Below are 24551 nucleotides of genomic sequence, written 5' to 3'. Positions count from 1 at the left end.
TTCGTGTGCCCCCCACCCCCGCCAGACTGCAGGTGCCTCAGTCCAGAACAAGGAGGAGAGGCCCTGGCGGGGTAGCTCAGCTGGTTAGAGCACTGTCCTGGTGCACCAAGGTTGCGGGTTCCAACCCCAGTCAGAGCCCATACAAGAATCAACCAATGAGTGCATCAATTAGTGGAACCACAAATCGATGTTTCTCTCTCCCTCCCTTCTCTCTTCCTCCCCCCCCCCCCCCGCCCCCTGAAAGTCAATGTAAAGAAATGGCAGAGCAAGAAGGAGACAGAGGGAGTAGTAGGTCCCACCTACCGGCTGTGCTCTGGACTCTGGCCGCTGTGGTCCTGTCCCTCCGTCCTCCCGGCCACACCACCTAGGGCTACACGCTGTCATTTCTTCTTCATCTTCTCTCGGCTGAAGACAAGGAGCCTCCAAGAATTAGACCAGGCTCTCATGGTTTTAGGATTCGAGTTTCCCCAGACCCAGGCATGTACTAGGTGCTTAATGTGTATTTGTGCAGCGAGTTCTAAGACCGCTTTAGAAGTCTGTAGTTCTCAAATCGTCTGCGCGAGAAGTACCTTATTAGATGCAGATTCGGGGCACTATCTGGACAGAATGTCTTTTTGGGCCCGAGGCTGGACCTGGAAAATGCAATCCGCGCCCCGCCCCCCACCTCCTTCTGCCCCCTGGAAATGAGGAAGCGATGAAGCATGTTTTTCTTAGCACATGTCAGTGCCTGGAATTACCGTGGTTATTCACAAATGTCGACTCCGACAGGGCCGGGAACCTGGGCCAGTGCCTGGGTCAGAGCCGATGCTCCCTAAATATTTACTGAGTGCAGGAACCAATCTCGGAGGTCACTTCAGCAGCAGCATTTCCTGTAGAGTCTGTGGAGCGCTTGCGGAACGGCGGAGCCGAAGGTTGCCGAAGGAGAGCGCGGTGGAGCGGCTGCGGGTGCGCGCTTCTGGCTGGGAGGCGGAGCGCGGGCGGGGGTCTCCAGCCAGCCCTCCGAGTGGGTGCGGGCGGGTGGCAGGCTGTGGGGTGGGGCGGGCGCGGAGGCCCCACGACGTCACGTCTGCGGAGGGCCGGCGGCGCGGCGGGCGGGGCCATGACGTCATACCCGCGGGGCGCAGTCTCCACGCTGCTGGGGCGAGGCGGCGCCGTGACGTCACGCCTGCGGAGCGCCGCGCGGCGGCTGGGCGGCGGGCGTGGGCGCGTGCGGGGTGCGGGGTGCGGGCGCGGCGCGGGTGGTGGCGGGCGGCGCGGCTCCGGGCCCGGGCGGCGGCGGCGGCATGGCGGAGAGCGAGGCGGAGACCCCCAGCACCCCGGGCGAGTTCGAGAGCAAGTACTTCGAGTTCCATGGCGTGCGCCTGCCGCCCTTCTGCCGCGGAAAGATGGAGGAGATCGCCAACTTCCCGGTGCGGCCCAGCGACGTGTGGATCGTCACCTACCCCAAGTCCGGTGAGCCCGCGCGGCCCCCGCCCGCCGGCTCTGCGGCGCGCCCGCGGAGGCGCTGCAGCCCGCCAGCCTCCGGTCCGGGGTCGGGAGGGCCGGGGCGCCCACCGCCCATCCCGTGCCCGGAGCCCTCCAGAGCGGGATCGGGGGCGGTCTGCCCGCATTTGGGGAAACTAAGGTCGGAGACCTTCGTGGGTGGGTCCCGGTGTTCGTGGCTGCAGGCTGGACAGCGTCCCGAGGGGATGGAGCCTGTTTGCCGCTTCCAGGAGATCAGGCCCAGGGCCGCCGCTTCTCCGTGCGTCCCCTCTCATTACCCTGTTGGCTGTGTGACCTTGGACAGTCCCTTAACCTCTCTGTTCCTGGGCCCGATTCAGCCTTTGATGGGTGCAAAGTCCTGGTGATCATCCGAGGAAGAGGATCAAGTTGGCGTGGGGGCCGAGTACGCTTCTCCTTTCCTGCGTGGACTCCCGGCGGGGGGATGGGACCAGCCTTGCCCGGAGTGTGTGCCCCGCTCCCCTGCTTCAGGGCTGCCTCCCTCACCCCGCTATCGGCAGGACCCCGGGGCACCCGCATTTCCCAATGTGAACGGATGCCGTTTGCACGACCACCCACTGTGTAGGCGCCGAGACTCAGAGAGGGGAAGTGGCTCGCCCAAGGTCACACAGCTGAGGGGCGGTAGGGCTGGAATTTAAAGCCAGGTCGGAGTGCGTCCAGGACCCGATGGGAAGGACTGTCCTGCAGTGCCTCATGGGAGGCTCGCGGGGAGAGACGCGGCTTTGCCTGGTTGCCTCTGTGCTGCGGGGGGAGGGAGCCGCCGGGGTCTGGCTGCGTGCGGCAGAGGCTGGCCAGCCTGGAGGTCACGTAGGACCAGCAGGGAGGGAGGTGCCTGGAAGAGCTGTGCAGGGTCCCAGACACCCGAGGGCTAGGCCCGACTCCCCCGGGGAGGGTGGGGGAAGAGGCTGTGCGTGGAGGGCGGGGGAGCCTGGAGAAGAGAAGTCTGCAGGCGCTCCCGGCGGCCCTTGGGGAGACGAAGGAGCAGGTGCGCACCGCCGCCGCTGTGGCCAGGGCTTCCTTCCGCTGAAGCCCGCAGCCCCTCACCCAGCCCTGCGCGGGGGCGGGTGGGGGAGAAGGGGGGATTTGGAACTTTTCAGATTTAGAGCCCTAGGGGATATCTGTGCTGTGAACCACCCCTGGCGTGGGATCCACGGAGACGGAAAGTAGCCCCATGTCAGTTTGGGACGGGGCTTGCCCGCACCTGAATTGTGGAAACCCCGGCTATGGGAGGTCTCCAGGATGTTGGAGTTGTCAAAGAGGGACTTCCGTTCTGGGTTGCTACCTCCATTTTCCGTGAGGAGGTGGAGGGGGAAAGCAGCCGCTGGGGGAGGTGCGCAGGCCTGCAGCTTGCTTGGAGAGCCGGGTGCTTGGGGCCTGTGGGGGCTGCTGTAGAGGGGCCCTGCCCTGGGGGCCTGCTGGGGCCTGGCGGCAGCGACCTTCCTGGGCACGTGCTGGGGAAGGAGGCGCTACCTGTGGGAGTTTTGTAGGTAGTCAAAACTGGCGTCTGGTTTGCAGCTTGAATCTTTTGAAGCAGACAAGAGCCCGCCCTCTTACAGGGAGGATGAGCACCTGGTTCTCCGCTGGTGACGGAAAATCCAGCGGTGGCCTGGGGACCTTCACGCGAGGTCCCTCCACACTGAACCCTGGAGAGCTCCCCTTTCAAAGTGTACCGTTTCCCTCAGCCCGTGCGGCCTTTCCAGACTCTTACTGCTTCTCATCTCTGCCACCCCTGAGGGCTGGCACCCCGAGGACCACCCGCCGGGACCGTGTGGAAGCCGGGAGTGTGTAGTGTTGGTAGCCTGCCGAGCTCCAAGCTCTGTCGCTCATGGCCCTGTGTGTCTGTCCTTCCGGCGCGTTCTCCCCAGAGCTCTGTGAGGTGGACGGCGGGCTCCCGTCTCCCAGATGGGGGGGGCGCAGATGGGGGCACAGGGGACCTGGGAGGCTAAGTGACGTGCCCAGGCTCCCGTGGCTGCACCAAGGCCAAGCTGAGGTGACACTGAGGGCCGGGAGTGAAGGGGGAGCGGGGTCATGGGTGTCTTGGAGGCTGATATTTTCTGTTTCTTTTTCACTTTCTGCCTGGTTCTTTTCTTCTTTTTTTTTTTTTTTTTTAAGATTTTATTTATTTATTTTTAGAGAGGGAAGGCAGGGAGAAAAAGAGAGAGAGAGAAACATCAATGTGTGGTTGCTGGGGGCCATGGCCTGCAACCCAGGCATGTGCCCTGACTGGGATTTGAACCTGCGATGCTTTGGTAAGCAGCCCGCGCTCAATCCACTGAGCTATGCCAGCCAGGGCCTTTTCTTTTTCTTTTATATTTTATTTATTTATTTAGAGAAAGAGGAAGGGAGGGAGAAAGAGAGGGAGAGAAACAGTGATTTGTGAGAGATACATTGATCTGTTGCCTCTTGCACACCCCCAACTGGAAACCAGCCTGCAACCCAGGCATGTGCCTTGACTGAGAATTGAACTGGCAACCCTCCGATTTGCAGACTGTCACTCAGTCCACTGAGCCACACCAGCCAGGACTCTTCCTAGTTCTTAGCGTTGTCGCAGTTCACCGTTCTCACCCATCCTACGAGATGGTGACAGGGTCAGTGGGCCATTTTCTCAGGCATGGTGGCTGCACCGGCTTTAAACCAGGGCTTCTGAAGCCCCGCCCACCCGCCCCTCCACCTGCGGTGTTCCGACCGAGAAATGTTCACCCGCTCACGGGCACTGGAGACCTGGCCCCTCCCAACATCGGCCCCAAAGAGCTTCTCTCAGCCGTGGAGAAAGGGACCTGGGAGCCACCCCCAGGGGCAGCTGGCATAGCGGGGGGAGGGCACTGGGGTCAGGGTCCGGGCGGTTGGCCTCAGGTGAGCCTGAGCTTCTGTTTCCCTGGCTGTGAAACCCACGGCTTCAGCTGCCCAGTCGGAGGTGGCTTCCAGGCCTTTGGAAGGGCTGTGACTTCGGACACGGGCCAGTCTCGGCGTGGAATGGGACTTGGAACACTCTGGGGAGTGGTCACTGGGGGGCCACTTGCCGGGTCCTGGGGGCAGGTGCTGTGCGGTGGCGACCCACGAGGACCACTGTGCCTCTCCTCGGGGACTCCGGGGCCTCTCCCCTGTCTCTCGGGTGTCTGTGGCCCTTGGGAGGCCCCCAGGGCAGGGACTCAGACCCCAGGAAGGAGGGAGGGTCACGCCTTCTTTCCGAGTGCTTTTCGGGGCGGAAGTCCAAGGCCCTCGGGGATCTGGAGGTTTTTGTCCCTTCTCTGAGTCCTCTGCAGGTGGACCTCGGGGAACCCGGTTCCTACCTACCTCCTTCCCCTCCTTCCCCTCCCCACTCCCCGCCGGGCGTGGGTTGGTAGGTGGCACAGGTGCTTAGGGATGAGTCCTGGCTTTGGAACTGAAGTCCTGGATTTGCGTGTAGTTTTGCTGCTTGCCACCTGGGTGGCGCTGGCAGATAACGTCGTCCACGTGAGCTGTGTGGTTTCTGCAGGTGCAGGAGAGACCACCTCAATGCCTCGCTGGGTGGCCCTAAGGCCCCGGGAAGTGACGGGGGAGGGGTGTGGTTGGCACAGGGTGTCTGCTGGCCGGCCTCATGTATGATGAAAAGCTGCTGTAACTCTCTGGTCGTCTGCAGAAGGGGTCTTTTTCCCTCCGGCTGCCTTCAGCATCTCTCTTTATCTTTGGTTTTTGGCGCTTAATAGGATACAGCTAGGTGTTTTTTTTTCCAGGGTCGGGGTACTTATCTTGCTTGCGTTTTTCCGACCTTGGGTCTGTGGTTTGAAGCCTTTCGGTATTTGGGGAAAACTCCCGGCTATCACCGCTTCAGATCTCTCCCCCGTCCTGTTCTCCGTCCCGGGAGGTTCCGACCCCGTTCCAGTTTCCGTGGCCCCGTCTTCAGGTGAACTGCTTCTCTCCTCCTCCTCTGCGTCGGGCCTGGGAGTCCGTCCAGACGCTCTGTTCCTGCTGCCGCGTTTTTGTTCCCCCCCCAGCATCGACTTCCGGTTCCCATCTGTCTGCCGGAGTGGCCCCCGACGTGCAGCACGAAGGGGCGTGTTACTCACCGTTACCGTAAAATCCGTTAACGTGTCGGTCAGATGTACTTGAACTTCTGAGTTCGTGATTGTGTGGTCTTCTGATGGGGCTTGGTTTTTTTTTCTTGCCTTTTTAAAGGAGTGGTTTTTGGTCAGTCACTGCAGGTGCGTGCTGACGTCAGAGGTGGAGGGCAGTGGTGTCTGTGCTGGGAGCCGGCCTGCCCTCCCCGGCGGGGCCTGCCGTGGGGGAGGGGGTCGCCCCGGAGGAGTGGGGCTGCGCTTGTAGCTCTGCTCCCCCGCCCCCCCCCCCCTGCCCAGGTGACCGCTGGCTCCGGCTGCCGCAGCTTCACCTGGTGCTTGGCTTCGGGGCTGAGTTTCCAGAGGGTCTCACCTGGGCGTTCCTGCCCCACCTTCAACTTTTTCAGGTCGCGCCTTGGAGGGGTTCCCCCCCCTCAGAGGGTGGGGCACTGCTGTGACTTGTGGCTCCAGTTTACTGGCTGAGAGAGGAGGGGCCTTCACCTAGACGCCCCGTCCGCCCCGTCCTCTGGTGCGGCTGCAGCCTCGGGTGAGGCTTTCTCCGTGGCCCCGCCTCCCCCTGTGAGCACTCCATGGCCCCGCCTCCCCTGAGTGACAGCTCCCTGGCCCCGCCTCCCCTGAGTGCCGGCTGCGGGGCCCCGCCTTCTCCAAGTGAAGGCCAGCGCTGCGTTGGTGGCGGGGCCTGTGCAGGGAATAGTTTCACGCCCCCGTCCAGCGTTTCGGGCGGGGGGTGGTCTCTGACAGAGCCCGGGGATGGCCTCCTGCCCCTCTCTCCAGGACCGAGTTTTTTCTCACCCCTTTTGCAGCCATGTTGGGTCTTCACCGCGTGAAGAGGTTTGGAGGGGGAGCAGGTTTCCTCCTCCTGCCCCAGAGCGGCCTGGAGCCGTTTTCCCGTGGAGGGTGACGGTCCTGGCCCCGAGGGGGTCCCCGCCTGCTGCTGCCGGTCTCCCTTGTGGGTGCGGGTGGGCAGAGAAGGCTGTTTGGGGCCAGCTCTCCCCTCGAGCTGGCTCTCAGCCCACAGCCCCTGCAGTGCGTGACAATCCTCCCCGAACCCTCCTGCCCACTCACACGGCGCCTGGCTTCTCCTCCTCCTGGCCCCGTCTCCCTGCAAGGGCCCAGCTCCCAGGGACGGGGGCCACTTGCCGTCTGGTGGTTTCAGCCCACCGATGGGTTCGTCCCGTGAGAACCTGTAGGTCACCCGGCCTCTCCTTCGCACGCTTCCCGGGTCTCCAGGGTCAGGTGAGTCAGTGGGCATGTCTGCGGCTCCCGGAGCGTCACACACGGCGTCCCCAGGGAGCGGGGTCCCAGCGTGGGCTTCCGGGGCTCCTGAGGGCGCATGGAGGGCCCGTGGGGAGTGGGAGCCTCCCTCCAGCACGTTTGCAGACATGTTGGACTTTTCTGGAAGCTCACGTCACTTCCAGCGGGGCTGGGGAGCCGGGGACCCCGGTGTGGGCTTTGCACGGGCTCCCTGGACATGGGTGGCGGCCATGAGGCTCAGCTCCGCCTGCAGTGAGCTGGGGTCTCCTGGGACTCCCACCCCCGCCAGTGGCAGGGTGTGGACCGGGCTATGGCAGAGACCCCTCAAGTCTGCCGTGGTCCTTGTCGAGCCTCAGAGCGGACCCGGAGGTAAGGAGGTTCTGTCTCTGTGTGTCCCGACACCCTCGCGGCTTTGCTGCCAGAGAGGCCCCTTTCCAGGCGAGGAGCTGAGGCCTGGGGAGAAGTGGGCCCGTGCTGAGTGGGGAGCCTCCCTCTGCAGGTGGCGTCCCCCTGGTCGGTGTGTCCACAGCTGCGACCCCAGGAACCCCGGGCTCCAGGGCCCGGGGAATTTCACCCTGAGGAAGCCGGGGGCCGAGGTGTGGTGGCTGTTCCCGGTTCCGCAGAGCCAGGCTGGGGACTGGGGCCTCACCAGACAGGGCCTGCGGCAGGCCGGGGCGGTCTCGGGGCGGGCAGCTCCCACCTGCTCGTGTGGCTGGGTGCACCCCAGTGCCTGACATCACCTGAGCTCTGTCCAGGGACTCCATCTGTTCGCCCTTGTCCAGAAGGGCCCATGGCTGGGTGCTGAGCTCCTGTGTTACAGGGGTGGGGGGACCAAGGGGTGTCCCAGCTACTTGCTCCCCGTATCTCACCCTGCTCCACCCCCCAGTCTGGGGGATGAGGGTCGGAGCTGTAGCCTGCACGTGAGAGCCCGTGGCTCGTGGCCTCGGTCTGGCTGCGCACGAGCCTTGTGTAATTGTGTGTGTGAGTGTGGCGTGTGTTACAACCCTCCAGTTCTGGAGTCAGAGCTCCGGGCAGATCTGCGGCCTCGGGCGGGTAGCCTGTGCGCTCGCCTGTCAGTGTGTGACCTGCAGCGAGAGCGGCCCCGGGGCTGGCGAGGGTCCGCTGAGGAGTGGGCTGTGGGAGCGCCTGGGACTGTTCCCGGGACACGGAGTGCCGTCGTCGCCGGGATGGCTGCGGGGCCCCTGCGCGTGAGCCGCCTCGGGCTTCTCGCCTGCGTTCACCATCCGAACTGCCCCCGTTGTCCAAGGTCCACGCACGTCCTTGTGCAGGTCGTGGGGGCTGTTTCGAGAGACAAGAGATGGTTCTGAGTGATGTCTTAGCAGTGTGCTTGACACCTCCTGGGACGGCCAGGACAGATGCTTCACAAGAGGCGGTCACCTTTGCTCCCTCCTGGCCTGGAGACCTTCTCAATGGCTGTTGGGAGAGCAAGCCCCGCCCCTGGGGAGGGACCTGGGAGGGCCCGGGGCCCTGGACCAGCTGGGCCAGCTCTGTCTGGGTGCTTCTTCAGTGCCCAGCTGTTGCTGCTGATGAGGGAGCTGGCAGGGCCCTGGCTGTGGGGGGCCCACGGGGTGCGCTTGACGGAGAGAGGCATCATGCTCACCTCTGCTTCCTCCTGCAGCCTCGCTCCATGCCAGTCAGGGAGTAAGGGCGCTGAAGCCCTAAGAGGAGGAGAGGAGGTGAGGGTGCCTCGGAGAGGCCGGCCGGCTTCGGAAGATCAGGAGTGGTGGCTGGGCACCGACTCACTGGCGTGGTGGGCGGCGGGCGCGTGGACCAGCTCCAGCCGCAGGGCTCCAGGGACTGGATGCACCTGGCAACAGAAGGCGGCAGACATGATGGGGGGGCGTTCAAAACAGGAGGCTTTTGCAAAAGATGGGCTTCTTTGGGGAAGCTGATCCAGACAGGCTGTGCATCTGGGGTGTGGAGCACAGCTATAGGCTGGGAGACAGGGCCGTGTCGGAAATGGGGATCAGCCAAAACTGCACCCCTGAAAGGCGGATTCCCAGCTCCCTCCCCTCCTCGGCTCCCGGGATGCTGGTGGTCCTGCAGCAGAGAGTGGAGGCATCTTTGGAGAAGAAGGAGAGAGACGTGTGAGCACTTGGACTCTGCGTCTCCCGTCTCCGGGGGGAGGGCGCTGGCGCTGGGCTCCCTTCCCAGACACGCAAAGCCCTGCAGTCAGCAAGCCCTGCCCGCCACCGCCGCCGGCTGTGCCCGCCCTCCTCTCACCTGCGGGTGGACTCAAGGGCACTGGACCTTAAAGTTGCCGATACCAAGGACAGATGCTTGCAGAAACAAAACAAAAAGCAGAAAAAAGAGCTCAGGAGAATGAGACACAATGTACAGAGCAGAAAAAAAACCCAAAACAAAACAAAACAGACGTGGCCTGCAACCCTAACTCTGCGTGCTGTCCTTGGAGAGAGTGATGCCCTCGGAGACAGCAGCTGTGCTGCGGGGAAAGCCTGCCACTGACCGGAAAGGAGCCGGGGGTGGTGGTGTGTGGTGTGGGGGAGCAACTCTTGGGGGTTAAAGGGTGGTTGCTAGAATTTAGAAAACCCACTGGAGAGGTTTGGATGGTCAAGTGGAGGAAGAACAGAAATTTTTGCAAAATGATAGCCAATAGGAGCAAAAACTAAGAAAATTGGGAGACCCCAGGGTTTCAGAAAGATAGAGAGGATGGAAGAGAAGAAATGATTGAAACCAGGATTTTCAGAACTCGGGGGCATGAGTTCAATTTAAAAACCCCGGCCCTGGCCGGTGGCTCAGCTGGTTGGAGCATCGTCCTGTGTACCAGACGGTTGCAGGTTTGATCCCTGGTCAGGGCACGTACCTAGGTTGTGGGTTCGATCCCCAGTTGTGGCGTGTGTGGTAGGCAACCAAATGATGTTTCTCTCTCATATCAATGTCTCTCTTTTTCTCTCTTTCTCTCTCTCATTGTCTCTAAAATCATGGAAAATGCCCTGGCTGGTGCACCTCAGTGGATGGAGCTCAGGCCTTTGAACCAAAGGGTCGCTGGTTCGATTCCCAGTCAGGGCACATGCCTGGGCTTTGGGCCAGGTCTCGAGTAGGGGGTGCACAAGAGACAACCGTGCATTGATATTTTCCTCTCTCTTCCCCTCTGTCTAAAAATAAATGAAATCTTAAAAAAAAACAACTAAGCAAGCAAACAAAGGCAATATTTAGGAAAAGCAAAGTCTGGTGCAAGGGAGGAAGCGTAGTCGGTACACGCTGTCCTTTGAGCCGAACACTCAGACGAGGGTTGGGACCAACAGTCGGGCGGGCGGCGATGGCCCTGGGGGGGAGGGGAGCTTGTGGGAGGGAGCTTGGCGAGGTCCTGGTCTCCCGTAGCTGACAGTCAGCAAACCACTGAAAACGTATAGATCATGAAGTAACTATCTAAGCACGTTTTCAACATTTGTGGTGAGAAGAATCAACGAGTTGGCTCTTGGCGTGGGATTCGGGTGTGGAGGTAACTGGGTTTTCTGTTAGGTGTTCCATTAATAGTGCCCTGACTTTTTAAACTGGGTGCGTGTGTGACTTTGGTTAGCAATAAAGTAAAAATAAAAGAATTCTAACTCCAGCCCCAGAACCCTGGTGGCTGGGCGCGAAGTTCCATTGGTTCTGACCCGAGTGTGCTGGTCCCTCTCCCCAGTGCGGGCGGAGGTGTTGACAGGCTCTGGCCGGGTCCCAGATTTCCCGGGGAGTCCCCCGAGTACCCCGGTGGGTCTCAGCCCGAGAGGTCCGTGTCAGAGTTCACTTCCGCCACGCGGGAGTGATTTTGGTGTCAGCAGAAAGCTCCTCTGTAGACGACCGCATTGGGGGCCGGGGGAGTGTGCGGGCATTGCCCCTGGCAGCCCTGCCGGTGACTCGGGGTGCCCGGCTCTCCGCTGCCTCACCGCGGATGTGCTGGGGGTCAGGCTGCCTGCTGCCATGTCCTCCTGTGCTCCCCTCACCCCGCCCCCAGGGCTCAGAGCGTGGGGGTGGTTGGGGTGCTGAGCCCCTGCTCTGTGCCCCCACCTGCCTTTGTGCCTCTGGTCTGGGGGCTGCAGGAGCGGAGGGGCAGCCAGCACGGCTGTGGCCACTGTGTCACCCCGTCAGCCCTGCAGGCTCCCTCAGTCCGTCATGTCCCCTGCCCCCCCACCCCCCGGGCATGCTGGGAAGGCCGTGTGGGGAGCGGGGACCCCCAGCTTTGGGTTCCCGCTGCAGACGTAGCTCCCCGCTCCCCGGGACTGTGGACCAGCCACCTGAACCGGGCCTTCCCTCTGTGCCCACGCAGGACTTGCTCCCAAACCCTCCTCCTGCCTCGTGCGTGCTGCCCCAGCCGTCCCCTGTCACCCCGGAGTGGCTCCCACGTTTGGGGGAGGGCTGCATGGTTTGGCGGAGGTTGCGCGTGGCCTCACATGGTCAGTGGTGCCCATGGTGTCAGGGGCGCTCACTGGTAGGGAGCCTCTCTGGCCCCGAGAGGTCACATGGGGCCCTGACCCCAAAGCCCCATGGAGGAGGAAGGGCATCGTCCCATGTTCTGGAAGAACTCCGGATCCTGAGTGAGGAGGGCAACGACTCCAGACCTCACGGGCTGGAGCGGGGGGCTCTGCAGAGAGGACAGGCCTGGCGGGACCTGGGCCTGTGCTCACACCCCGGCCTTCCCTCCCTCAGGGCGTCTGGAACGGGGGAGGCGGGGGGCTGGGCACTGCGTCCCAGAGCCCCTGAGGCGCTTCCGGTGTCAGTGGCCTGAAGACGACGTCCACGCTGGCCAGCGGGCAGGGAAGCCTGTTGCAGGCTCAGGCCCCGGGGTGCTGAGCTCTAGGGGTGCAGGAGAGCCAGCCACAGCACAGAGGGCGGGCGGGGTGAGGCCAAGCAGGGAGCATCCCCGGGGCGCTGGGGCCACTGGGGCCCGCACGGGGCTGTTGGGTGGCCGTGACAGCCAGGAGAGTGGATGCAGGGGCTGAGGGTGGCCCATGCTGGTGGTGGGGGTGCCCCCTGGGTGGGTGGGTGAGATCTAGGGCTGGGGCAGTGGGCGTGGAAGGCCTGGACGCGGCCGGTGCCCGGCGGGGCCCTTGCAGAGCCAGGGCTGGGCATGCACGAAACGTGTGCTTGGGCTGCGGTTCAGGTGCCGCGAGAGTGTCTGGAGCCTGGCGGAGACTGGCCAGTGTCGCTTCCGTCACTGTCTCCAGTTGGCCTTCTGTGACCCCGTGTCACCTCCCGCCTGCCGGCTCCCCGCACTGGTCCCGCCTGCCCCCGCGGCCCCCTCCCTGGGCCGGGCAGGCGTGCGGTGTGCCCTCCTGTTGAGTCCCCTGCGAGGGCCGGAGCAGGTAAGCCCGGAGTGCTCCGCTGGGAAACGGACTTGGGTGGGGGGCTGCAGCGAGGGCCGCTGGGGGGGGGGGGCCGGTGGGCCTGGGGGGGAGGAGGGCTTTCTCCGGCCTCCTGAGACTTGGCCTCTGGCACAGGTATTTAGTGGGGGCAGGGGCGGGGCTCTGGAGTGGATGCATCTTGATATTGATGTAAGTCCATGTTAATGGGCGGAGAGCATCGGTTTGGGTCGCTGCCTGTGGGGTGGCCGGGGTCGGGCTGGGAGCACCAGAAATAGGCCCCGAAGCCAGCACCGGGGGAGGCAGTTTCGGGAACTCTGCCCACAGTCCATTTCTGAGCACACAGCACCCCCTCCCCCGCCTCATGCCACCGAGCTGCCGGGCAGACAGGCCCCACGAGGAGGAGGAACGGGGAGGGGCCATGCACCCGCTCTGCGGCCTTGGGCCCACGCAGGCCTTGGGAGCGGCATCCGTAGATGGAGTGATGGTCCCCCGCTCAGGGGGATGGGAGGCTCCCACTGTTAGTGGACACACGTTTTTCCTGTTTGCATGGAAGAGCTGCTGCACCACTTTCTTCTTTCTGGGCCTTTGCTCCAAAGCTGCCTCCTCCAGGAAGTCTTCCTTGATCAACACATCCCTTTCTGATTACTCCGCACCAGGGTCTGTTCGTGCATTCAGAATAAAGGAACGTGCAGGTCACTTCTGGGCTGTTGGCGCAGCAGGCGACGGGGGGAGGGGTGCAGGCTGAAGGGCTGGAGTGTTCATCACGTGGCTGGTCAGGGAGCCTTCCCCCTGAAGGACCCGAGGGAGGGAGGACGGGGCTGCAGGCAGGGGCGCAGCCGATGCAGGCAGCGCATCCCCGACTGACTGGCAGGGAGGCCGGGAGGAGCTCGGTGGATGAGAGAGGCAGGCGTCAGAGAGGCGGGCGCACGGAGCGAGGCTGGCAGGCGTGTGGGCCGCCGGGAAGCCCGTTGCTCTAGTGAGGTGCAGGGCCGGCGGAGGTCTTCACTGGGCAGGGAGGCCATCGGGCGTCCCTGTTGGCACGGCCTCTCCTGCTGCTTCGTGGGGAACAGACCAGGGTGGGCAGAGCTGCGGAGCCCCCCACCCCGGGGCAGGGGCGGAATGGTGCCCTCGGATCACGTGATGGTAGAACCAGCCCTTCACGAGGGGCGAGGAGTGAGGACCGTGAGTCTCCGTTTGGTCTGAGCAGCTGCCCGGGGTGGGGGGCTGTTTGCTGAGGGGCAGGTGGGCACCAGGCATTTGCAGGTGGACAGTGCGGGGTGGGGCTGTGAGTGGCCCTCCCGGGGGGCATGCAGCCACTGTGGGGTGGTGCGTGTTTGCAGGGTGCACAGGTGAGGGGCCGGCAACAGAGACCCAGGCCCCGAAGAGAAGGGGCCAGAGCGTTGAGGGGCAATGGGCTGGTCGTGCCCGTTCCTTCTGAGACGCCAGGCGGGGTGGGGACCGGGGGTGGCCCTGGGCTCCCTGGTGACCCTGAGCCAAAAGCCTGAGTGGAGGCCCCACACACGGGGGCCAGAGGAAGTGCAGGGACCCGGCGTCCATGTGAGGGCCTCCCTGCCCTGCTCCCTGGGGCTGCCTGCTGGCCCTGGGTGCTCGCAGGGCTCAGGCCTCAGCAGCCCCACCCCCCCGGTGCCCAGGCTCAGGGGGAGCCCCCCCACGGCCGCCGAAGGGTGGGACTCAGGCCGGTGTTCTTCTACTGGACTTGAGGTGCTCCTGGGACGCCCACCGGCATGGCCCTAAGCCCCCCTCTTGGGTACAGGTGTCAATGTGAAAGGGGGGCTCCCTCTGAGCACCCCCCCCCCGGGGCCTCTTCCCTCCAGGCACCAGCTTGCTGCAGGAGGTGGTCTACCTGGTGAGCCAGGGCGCCGACCCCGACGAGATCGGCCTGATGAACATTGACGAGCAGCTCCCAGTCCTGGAGTACCCGCAGCCGGGCCTGGATATCATCAAGGTACAGGGGCCCAGTCCCCGAGGCCCCTTCCAGCCAGCCGCTCCCGCCCTTACACCCTGAGTGACAGTTCCTCCTGAGGGGCCCAGGGGGCGCTGTGGCCGAGGGAGCGCAGGAGCTGCCGGTGCCCCGGGGGGCCAGGGGACGGGCCTGAGCCCGTGACAGTGACCCTGGAGTCAGATTGGTGGGCGACGTGGGTGACTTCAGGGCAGCAAGGAGGCAGGTGCGGGAGGGGGGCTGCGCCCGCCCCTCCCTGTGTGTCGCCCCGTCCGCCAGGGGAGCTGGGTGGGATGCGTCTGCCTCGAGTGTGTGGTGTCCAGAATGAAACAGACCCTTGTTACCCCAGCGCCCCGTCCGTTCTGTCCCTCCGGTGGGCCTGGCGTTTCTTCTCCATCGTCCCCTCTGCCGCCTCTTTGGTTCAGGTCTCATTTCCGGCATCGCCCGCCCACCCCGTCCCCCACTAGCTCAGCATTCTGCATCATTCCCGTCACTGTGACGCCCAAGGTCCCGTGCTCTACGGCCGAGCTCTGGGGTCCGCCCGGCTGCTGACCATGAGAGCCGGCACAGCTCTCGGCATGGGGGTGCAGCCAGGGACCCACCACAGACGCCACGGTGCTCGTGGGGCTGACAGTGCAGGGAGAGCCACTGACTGGGGAGCGAAACCAGGAGGCGTGGTGGTTCGTGGTTGCCCAGTGCCAGGCAGGGAGCAAAGCAGGACTGGACAGGGCGGGCCTCCCGGTGGGGACACTGAGGGGGGTCCTGAGAGGAGAGCGGCTGCGTTGGGGCAGAGGGTGCGGACCCCTGAGCCCCGGCCCGATGGCACGGCCCTTTCCGGGAGCTGTAGGCAGGCCTGGGTGCCGGGTGGTGGTGGGGGGGATCCAGAGCCCCTCTGTGCCTTGTGCTCCCTCCACTGGCCTGCGAGGCCCATGCTGGGGCGGTGGCGGGCCCCTGGTGACCGTGACAGGCCGCCGTGGCCGGGGGTGCCCGAGGGCAGGTTGTGTCTCGCTCACATCTGGTCCCAGGTCCAGCCTGGAGGGTGTGCACACCTCCGGAGAGAAGGTGTTCAGGTGCAATGCTGGCCCGCACCACCCGAGACCCTCTCTTCCTGGCCCCATGAGAGAGGCCCCGTGACCTGTGTGTCCTGTGACCTCTGACACCTCCCCTCCCCCACCCTGCTGCAGGAGCTGACGTCTCCCCGCCTCATCAAAAGCCACCTCCCCTACCGCTTCCTGCCCTCGGATCTGCACAACGGCGATTCCAAGGTAATTCCCTGCGGTCTGCTCTGCCCTCTGCACGCCCCACCCCAGACCCCTGGCCAGGTCCCTAACAAGCGCTGGCACTGGTCTGTCACCCTCGGCGCGCCCCAGAGGACCGAGGTGGAGCAGGACCCCGGCACAGGCCGTGGACACCCGGGGGAGCCTGTATTTCTCGAGTTGTATTTGTGTTTCTAATCTGGGTGTTTTTGTTCCGTAATTGAACTTGGCCTTGACCAGCCTAAGTGCTGCCTCCGCTCGGCGAAGGCCGAGGGTTCCAGGCTGCTTTTTCCCGTTTTTTAACGGCACGCGGTTTACAGGGCCTGCAGTCCTCACCGCCAGGCCGGGACCCGAACTTCCTGTCCGTGACGTTACGATCGGGGGAGGGTGGAAATGGGACCACAGGCCCGGGGCGTTGTTCTAGCGGATGCTGCCGTGGGGACGGGGTCGCACCTGCTGGCACAGAGTGACCGCGTGGGGCCGGCCGTGATGCGGGCCCGGGTCCATGTGGGGTAGGAGAGGCGCGTGGGTCTGTGAGCCCGTGGGTCTGTGAGCCTGTGCAGGGTGGCCGCCTGGGCAGGGGGTCAGCAACTCCCCCGACTCCCCCATCCCTCCCCCCCGCAGGTCATATACATGGCTCGGAACCCCAAGGACCTGGTGGTGTCCTATTACCAGTTCCACCGCTCCCTGCGCACCATGAGCTACCGAGGCACCTTCCAGGAGTTCTGCCGGCGGTTCATGAACGACAAGTGTGAGTGGGTCAGCTCCCCGCGGGCACTGCGGCGGCGATGATGCCCGTGTCCGCCAGACTCCGGTGTGCGCTGATGCTGTGCCCGAACCCCCCTCCCCCGTCCCGACCTTCCCCGCACACGGCGGGCCTGCTTTCCCGCTTGCAGGCCCGCACGCTGGGGCCGAGGGGCGGCGGGAGGCCCGTCCGCGGTCGAGGCTCGTGGGCAGCAGAGCAGGCGTGCTGCTCGGGAGCCCTTCCGCCTGGCCTCGGTGTTGGGGCCCCGAGAAGCTCTCTGATGGACAGCACCTCTTCCTGCCTGGCCGCCCAGCAGGGGAAACGGAGGCCCACACGCCTCGCTCACTGGCGACAGAGGCCAAGGCCGGGCCGTGGGTTTGCGTGAGGGCCCCGTGGGCCTTCCGCCGGGTTCGAGGACCAGGCAGGCTGAGCCCGCAGCCCCGCCCATGGGGCCCAGGGTGGGGTGCGCTTGGGGGAGGGCACGGCAGTGCTCTGTGCGGGGAGCTTGTTGCCGGGAAGAAAGGGAACAGGGGCTGGGGGAGTCGGGGCCCTACCGTGTGTCCCCTCCCCGCAGGAGGACTGGGCTGGTCACACCTGCTGCACAGGGACTGGGGAGGGGGGAGCTCCTGGTCAGCCGGTCACCCGAGGTGGCTCCCCCTGACCAGCCGTGGCACCCTTGGGCACCCTTCCGGGACTGCAAGTAGGCAGTTCAGAGTTGGCACCGGGAGAGTTTTTGAATGGGTCATATCTTCAGTTTAATCTGCCCTGAGACGTGCGTACCCGGGTGTGAAAAGACACCTGTCATTTATTCCCCAGCTCCGGGAACGCCCAGCCTCCTTGCCCGCTCTCCAGCCCAGCCAGGGTTGTGGGGTGGGGGGGAGTCAGTGATGAGATTGGGATCAGGCGTGGAGCGGACATCCAGGAGCACAGTTTCCCAGATGTCCGCGGAGCCCAGGGCAGCCGAGCTGGAGCCGCCCCCCTCAACCCCCCAGTGCACGTGCAGATCCTCTCGTCCGTGCGGGGGCCATGCGGCCCAGAGTCTGCAGGCCTGGAGCCACGCTGTTCCCCACGTCTGCTTCCGCTGTGCCTGAGGGGTCCGAGGAGGCGGCCTCGGCCCCTGCACCCTGAGGCCGCTGGAGCCTGCCAGAGGCTCCTGCCCGCCGTCTGGCTCAGGTCCCTCACGGTCTGCCGGGCGTTTGGAACGAGCTGCCCTCGTGGTCCCCAAGGCCACGTTCGCAAGTCCCAGCACGCGCCCCTGTCTCTGCAGGAGCAGCCGCCCGCGTGGGGACCGTGCTGCCATAAGTAGGTGTCCGGCAGGTTCGGATCTCCGGGTGGTGTGGGCCTTAAAGCTTCCTGCTCAGGCCAGAGCATTTGAAAGGGATCCCAAAGCAGACTTGTCCACATTGTCAAGGTCACAGCACTGTCCCCCACTGAAGCTCAAGGCCATGGCCTTTTCCTGTGGGCCCGCAGGTTGCTGCTCCCTTTAGTCTCCTTGCCCAGCCAGAGCCCTGCACTTGGGCCCCAAGGAGGCCCCTTGCGTGTTCTCTGTCCAAGGTCCTGAAATGTTGAATAATAAGGTGGCGTGGCAGGACCGTGAAATGACACCATTTACCGAGAGAGCAAGGTCAGGGGACCCACTGACAGAGCTGGGTGCTCTGGGGGCGTGCCCAAGGCCACATGCCAAGGTGGCAGGAACCACGGGGGGAGCTGTGCTCTGGGGGCAGGGTCTCTCCTGGAGCCTGCCCCCCCCTCCCCGGAAGGTCCTCACCTGCTCCGCAGCTGCCAGCCAGGGCTCAGAGGGGCAGGCACCTGCTGTTCCTGTGTGCGGTGACCATGGTCCCCACGTCCTCAGGGTCCCCGAGTCAGCCCTCCTGTCCAGCCCCCGCCCCCACCCAGTGGCCGTCACCTGTCCTGCCAGTTTTCTCGTGGGCGAGGGGGATTTTCTGTGCCCTGTGTTCATGGCCGTGGTCCCACTCTGCCCGGGGCCCAGGCCACTGACCCACGGCCTGTTAGCCTGGCATCAAGGTGGCTGTCGCTCCCTTCTCTGGACATCCCCCCCCCCCCCCCCCCCCCCGTCCTCTCTAACGCAGATGGTGGCGTGGCTGTGTTTGGGGCTGCCCTGAGGGCAGTTCCTCCTGGTGTGCAGGGGCGCGGGGGGCGGGCCAGTCTGGCCGTGGGAGGGGCCGAGGCCTGGGCTCTGGGGCCCCACAGCTAGACCCCTGCGGAGAGGGAGCAGCGGAGGGGCCGGGATTCACCTGGCAGTGGGTCCCAGGAGCTGCCTGTGGCCAAATCCCTGCTCACTTCTTCCCATTCATTTCCGCCCGTTTGCCCCTCCCCTTCCAGAGCTCCTGCCTCATGCTGAGCGGGGCCTTTCTGCTGTGGCCTGCTCCTGAGGGCCCACCCCTCAGCAACCCCTGACCTCTAACCCCTGACTGACACCCTGATCCCTCAGGACTCCTCAGGCACTGTGGGGCCAGGCTGCTGCTGTGCCGCCACCTGCTGGCGAGATGGCAGACTGGCACTGGCCAGGGGGAGGGGTTGCACAGCCCCGCCCCTGCCGGCTGGGCCTGGCTGGCACCTGCTTGGTCTCCTGCACCCCATCCCAACCCCGCCAGCGACCCCCCTGGCCTGTGTCCCGTTCTCTGGGCCTCCCTTTCTCCCCGGTAACCATCTGTTAAACCCGGAAACGCATGGGTGCTGAGGACCACCTGTGCCCGGGAGAGGCCGTCACCCCAGTCTCCGGTCCTCGAGTCACGGCAAAGGCGAGGGGGCGGGGTCGAGGACTGTCTGCAGGAGAGACTTGCGCAGAGGGGGAGGCCAGGTGGCGACCCCCCGCCCCCCCCCGCCCCCAGCCAGCAGCTCAGCTTTTCCTCCCTGGGTCGCGGCCCCCCGGGCAGCAGGAGGGGAGCCTTCCCAAGGCAGGGAGCAAGGCCACCCCCCACGCGTGCCCCTCCCTGTGGCGTGTGACCCCCGTCCCCTTGTCCGCACAGTGGGCTACGGCTCCTGGTTCGAGCACGTGCAGGAGTTCTGGGAGCACCGCGCGGACGCCAACGTGCTGTTCCTCAAGTACGAAGACATGCACCGGGTGGGTCCCACTCGCGAGTGCCGGCGGGGGTGGGGGGTGGGGGCGGCAGTGGTCGGGGTTGAGGCGCATTGCAGCCCGCTCACCTGTGCGCCCGGGGCGGGACTCACTGGAGTGTCTGCGAGCCACCTGCCCAGGCTGCAGGGTGTCCGGGTTCGCCGCCCGCCCTTGCCTGCTGGGAGCCCGTGTAGTTTCCTGCCCCAGCAGGGGAGGCGGGGCCCCAGCCAGGCCCACCCTGCTGCCACCCCGCAGCCTCTCCGGCCCGCTGATGGACTCGGGGCTGCGGCCCCGAGAGGGTGGACTCCAAGTTTGTCGTCTCCCAGCCTGTTGGGCTCGGGTGGAGGTTCTCCGCCTGCTGAGAACCCTGTGGATCTGCCTGTGACTCGGTTCCCGGGGCGCGTGTGGAGGAGGCAAGGGCGTGAGGCGGTTTTTGGAAGGGGCCCAGACCGGCCGTGGTGATGAGGTGGAGGAGCCAGGGAAGAGGGGGGTGCTGGCTGTCTCAAGGGGGGCTCACTTGTTCTGTGTCCCACTGTCACCACCCTCCTCATCGACGCCTGCAGCCTGTCTGTGTGCCAGCCTCGAGTGACCCTGGCTTCAGCCGAGCCAGCTCCCTCGGGGCGAGGGGTCCCCAGGGCCGCCCTGGCCTCCCGAGTGAGTGCCGGTCCGGTTCCAGCGGCGGGGGGGAAGGGCCGGGAAGGAGGGGGCGCCCGGGCTTTGCTCGTGGCGCAGCCCGAGGTGGAGTTTTACTCCTGGCTGCTGCTTCACCACGGCCACAGCTCCCCTCTGCTTCCAGACTCCCCCGAGGACCTGGACTTGAACTTGAGAGCTGCCCTCGGGCCAGTTCCTAACCCCGGGATTTCCTTTCCAGACAAGACCCACCTCAGGCGCGGCTCGGGACCAGGTCGGCGGTGCACACAAAGCCCCTCGTGGAGTCCAGCCCAGAGTGGGCGGGCAGTGAAGGCGCTGCCTCTGATGGGTCCCCGCTCTCTGTTCTTGTCTTCCAGGACCTGGTGACGATGGTGGAGCAGCTGGCCAGGTTCCTGGGGGTGTCCTGCGACAAGGCCCAGCTGGAGTCCCTGATCGAGCACTGCCACCAGCTGGTGGACCAGTGCTGCAACGCTGAGGCCCTGCCCGTGGGCCGGGGTACGCGCCCCCGCCCAGGGGCCCAGGCCCGGTGCCCCTCCTGCCCCACGCCAGTGCCCGGCTGCCCCATGGTCCCCCCAGCGCTCCACTGTGTGGGGCGGGAAGGTCACGGCTAGCCGGCCCTGCCCGCTCACAGCTCAGTGGCGTGCCCTCCCGCAGCTGTGTGCACTGTCACGGGGCCACTCATGTTCTGGCTCACAGGAGAGCCCTCGGGGAGTCTCCAGCCCTTGTGGGCCCGGTGGTTTCCGGCAGGTGCCTTCCCATGTGGCCCCGCTGAGCAGGGCCCGGAGACAGGTTTGGGACCGTGAAACCTCCGAGCCCACGGCGTGCAAATGGGTTCCTCAGCCTGTACCTGGCTGGTGGGAGGTGAAATGCAGTGGGTGGGCAGAGGTTCCCACGGGAGGAAGTGCTGCTTCCCGCACGCACCCATGGGTGCTGGTGGCACAGGTGGGGATGAGCCCTCCTCTGTGTCCGAGGGCTGAGAGCAGGAAGTGCAGGCGGGGCTGGTGGTCCCTCCCAGCGCAGTTTCTTGCGCGTGAAATAGCAGTTTGAGGTGGAGGAGACACTCCCGGCCCCCCCTGTCCAGACCCCCGGGCCGCTCTCCTGTCCTCAGAGGCTGCATGGCCGTGCAGAGCTCGGGCAGTAACATCCCTTGACCTTGAGCGGGGGCCCTGGCCCCTCACTCTAAGAACGGATTGCTCTGACACGTGGTGGTGCAGGCCTGAGGCCCAGTTCTGCCCAGACACGTGGATCCAAAGCTTCTTGGGTGACAGGAAGGCTTGAGGGAGGGCCGGAGGGAGGCCTCGGGTCTGCCACCTGCCAGTCTCGGAAACACGGGGAGACACCTGGGTGGTGGCAGAAGGGCGGTCACAGCTGCCTTGCACCCTGGGGGCAGGGGTGACTTCGGTCAGGCCTCCGGGCTGGACCGGCATCCTGGTCTCCTGTGCAAAGGGCTGGTCTGGGCGGCCGGGCGGCTCCTGGGCTGTCCCGAAGGTCCCGTGGACTGTGCCCTCCATCAAGGCTGAGCGGCCCGCTTTTCCAGGGAGGAAACTGGGACCCGAATGCCTCGAGAGCTAGTTCCTGGCTGCACCCTCACAGACGTTCATGATTTAGACTCCGTGTGCTCCCTTTAGTTTTGCCTGTGCTCTGTGGTGCTTTCGGGTGTGGCCTCCTCCGGGACACCCCTCTCGGTTCGTGTGCGTGGCCACGAGTGTCGGGAACACCCTGCGTCCTGCGTGCTCCTCCACGTGTGTGTGTGTGTGTGTGTGTGTGTGTGTGTGTGTGTGTGTGTCTGCTTTGCCATCCTTCACCTTGGTTTTGCTTTGTTTCAGTTCTTCGTTTTGTTTTCTTTTAGCACATTGCCCCTGTGCTCGGAAGACCTCCCCGCGCTGGTGAGAGCGCGGGGGCTGGGGTAGCCCGCTGCGTGGCTTAGATTTGGTTCCTATCACAGCATAAATTGCACTGTCTTGGTTCCAAATCCCAAACCAGGTGGGTGACTCCTCTGATGAGCTCTCAGCTGTGTCGGCTGAGAAAAAAATAACCGTGGAAAAATACATGTGTGGTGCGGTCGGTCGAGACGCCGCCTAACCTCACCCTCGGGTCCCGGGAACGGGTGGCAGGAACGGTTTCTCCTGTCTGCGTCCTCTCCGGCACCGACGGGTGGCTCTCGTAACCAGAGAGATTCTCGTCGTGTTGCACAGGTCAGCTCAGCGCCGGCAGGGCCGCCGTCCACACCTGAAGTCCCGCCAGGACCAGGCCGGCTGTTAACTAGGGGCCAGCGCAGGGCCTGTGCTGGCGGCCCCCAGAGCGCCGGTCCCAGGGATGCTGGCGGCGAACATAGTTCTGAACGGCCCTTTCCGTGCCCCCAGGCCGAGCCTGAGAAGCACGGCGAGGCGGCCGGTGGGCTCACAGCTTCCGGAGCTGGGCGGCCGACATCCCCCTGGCCCCCCGATACTGTCACGGTCACTGTTAACACTTGACCAGACCAACGGCAGGTTTTGTAGTTAACGGGGAAGGGAGGGGGCTCTCCAGTTCAGGGTCGTGTTGAGCTGTCCCCCCTCAGCCTGCACGACCAGCAGGCCGCCCCCGAGCCTGGCGGCTGGTCTGCAGGCTCCACGCCTCCGGGAGCTGCCTCCCTGGCGCACGGCTGGGGCGGCCCCCGACTTCCCTGGCGTGGTGTCTGGAGTTCTCGCTGCTGCAAACACTGGACATCCAGTTGAGAAAGCTGGTCCAGTGTTCATCCCCCCCAGGGAAGGCTTCTCACTCTTCCTCCTCGCCCTGGAGGCCTCCTGCTCACCACGGAACGTTCCACCTTTTGGATATTTTTTTCTTTTTCACATTCTCCAGAAGCAGAGGCCCCCTTGGCGGGGCTGCTGAGCCCTCAGAGAGTAGTGATGCCAGGGGGGCCCCAGCCGTACACAGTGCCAGGGCGGTGGGTCCCTCACTGCGGACACTGACCGTCCCCAGTGCCTAGAATCCCCACCCTGCCCGGGAGCGGGGCCAGCGGTGAGCGGGGCAGCGGCCATCGCAGCCTCTCACAGTGCCGGGCCACTGCGTGGGGAGAGGACGCCAGGACAGCAGACCTGGGGAGCCGGGTTCGGCTGGTCTGTAGTTGGGACTGCCTGCCCCGCACCCTAGACCAGCTTGGAGGATCCGGGAATAGATGTGGAACCTTCCAGATCCATTTCCAAGGCTTCCTCTGGCTCGGTCGCTGGCCCGCCAGCACGCGGGTTCGGCACGCGGGTCCAGCACGCTGTCTCCTTTGCGTTTCAGGCCGAGTCGGGCTGTGGAAGGACATCTTCACCGTGTCCATGAACGAGAAGTTCGACCTGGTGTACAAGCAGAAGATGGGGAAGTGCGACCTCACGTTCGACTTCTACTTATAATCACAGCAACGGCGACCCTGCATGCTCAGCCCCCAGACACTCCTAGCTACGAGCCCCGTAGGCTCGCGCTCGTCACCCGCTGGACAGGCCCCGGGAGCAGTGTGGACGCGGGCGGGAGCCCCGAGGGGCGGGGGAGGCGGGCTCGCCTGCGGCCGGGGCGGCCGCTGGAGTGTGAGGCCGGCGCGTCTGATCACCGACGCCGTCAAGGCCGCTGTTCCGGCGGCCGGTCCCACAAGTGCAAGCCTGTCACGAGCAGCCAGAGCGCCTGCCCTTCGCGGCCCCACAGCATCTATTGTATTTTATAGAGCTTTTCACTGGAAACCTAAATAAACGTCAGTGTAAACCAAATAAAAGTTCATTTCCGCAGGGACGCGGGAGCGAGCCACTCCCCGGTGGTAGGAAGACCTCAGGGCGGACTCTGTCTTTCTGCAGCTCCTGGGAGGCATCGCCACTGAGCACCCCACTGGGCGGACGGCGAGGGCCCGGCTGGGGTGGGGGCGTGGGGGCCTGTCTCTTGCACTTGTGTGTCATTCTTTGTAACCTTCAAAGGAAGCAGAAACTGTTCACCGGGGCGTTTTCAAAAGGGGTGCCCCTCTGCAGGACCTCAGCCACCGGGGGGCCAGCGGGACCAGCGGACAGGAGCCTGGCCGACGCCGCGGCGACTGGAGCGTCAGCCCTGGAGACAGACGCACCCCGAGTGCTCGGACTTGGAGTCCCCGGTCTCGGTCTCTTGTTCGTCCCCTGAAGCAGAAGCCTGCTCGCGTGGGCCAGCAGATGCTTCTTGGTGACCTTCCGGAGCTCCTGGTCTCTCCGCCTCGAGTCCGGGCTGTCCCATCCCTGCCCGGGCGCTCCGCCACGGGAGGACCGGTTGCAGGTGTGAGGCCCCGGTCCCCCCAGACCGGGTGGCAGTCTTGCCGTTGTCCGCCCCGCGCCTCAGTACACCTGCAGGCGTAGAGAGGTGGTGCCTTTACACCGCCCCCCAACCCCCCACAAAAAAACCGCCTGCCTCCCCTCCTGGCCCACCTTTGGCTGGAGGAGGGGCGGAGGGGTGGCCAGGTGAGCCGCCTGTGTGTGTGCTGTCGCCGTGGTGAGACTAGGGTGGTCTCGTGTGTTCCTGTGGCGGCGCAGTCCCCAGAGAGACAGCCAGGGGTCGCTGCTGGGTGAGGAACCTGGTCCGCGCTGTGTCTGGGGAAAGGGTTCGCTGAGGGCAGCAGCTGGAACCGGCAGGGGGCACGTGGCGTCGCGCTGGGCTCGGCGGCGGCACCTTGTCTGCGCGTCCGTGACGGAGGCTGCTTCCTGCGAAGTTTCTTTTCTATTTTTCTATTTCTCCTTCTGTGCGGAGAT

General features: G+C 64.9%; 1 protein-coding gene across 1 annotated transcript; it reads left to right on the top strand.

The window, feature by feature from the left end:
• Positions 1-1202: 1202 nt before the first annotated feature.
• SULT4A1 (sulfotransferase family 4A member 1) lies at positions 1203-23655 on the top strand. Its single transcript, XM_028532877.2, has 7 exons — positions 1203-1452; positions 13972-14102; positions 15281-15361; positions 15977-16103; positions 19088-19182; positions 20184-20322; positions 23095-23655. Exons 1-7 carry the CDS (start codon positions 1284-1286, stop codon positions 23205-23207), a joined length of 855 nt encoding a protein of 284 aa, XP_028388678.1. The 5' UTR covers positions 1203-1283; the 3' UTR covers positions 23208-23655.
• Positions 23656-24551: the final 896 nt, after the last annotated feature.

Source organism: Phyllostomus discolor, chromosome 2, assembly GCF_004126475.2.
Source record: "Phyllostomus discolor isolate MPI-MPIP mPhyDis1 chromosome 2, mPhyDis1.pri.v3, whole genome shotgun sequence".
NCBI classification, from domain to species: Eukaryota; Metazoa; Chordata; class Mammalia; order Chiroptera; family Phyllostomidae; genus Phyllostomus; species Phyllostomus discolor.
The sequence above is the reverse complement of the archived record's forward strand: the minus strand, read 5'-3'. Positions and strand labels throughout refer to the sequence as shown.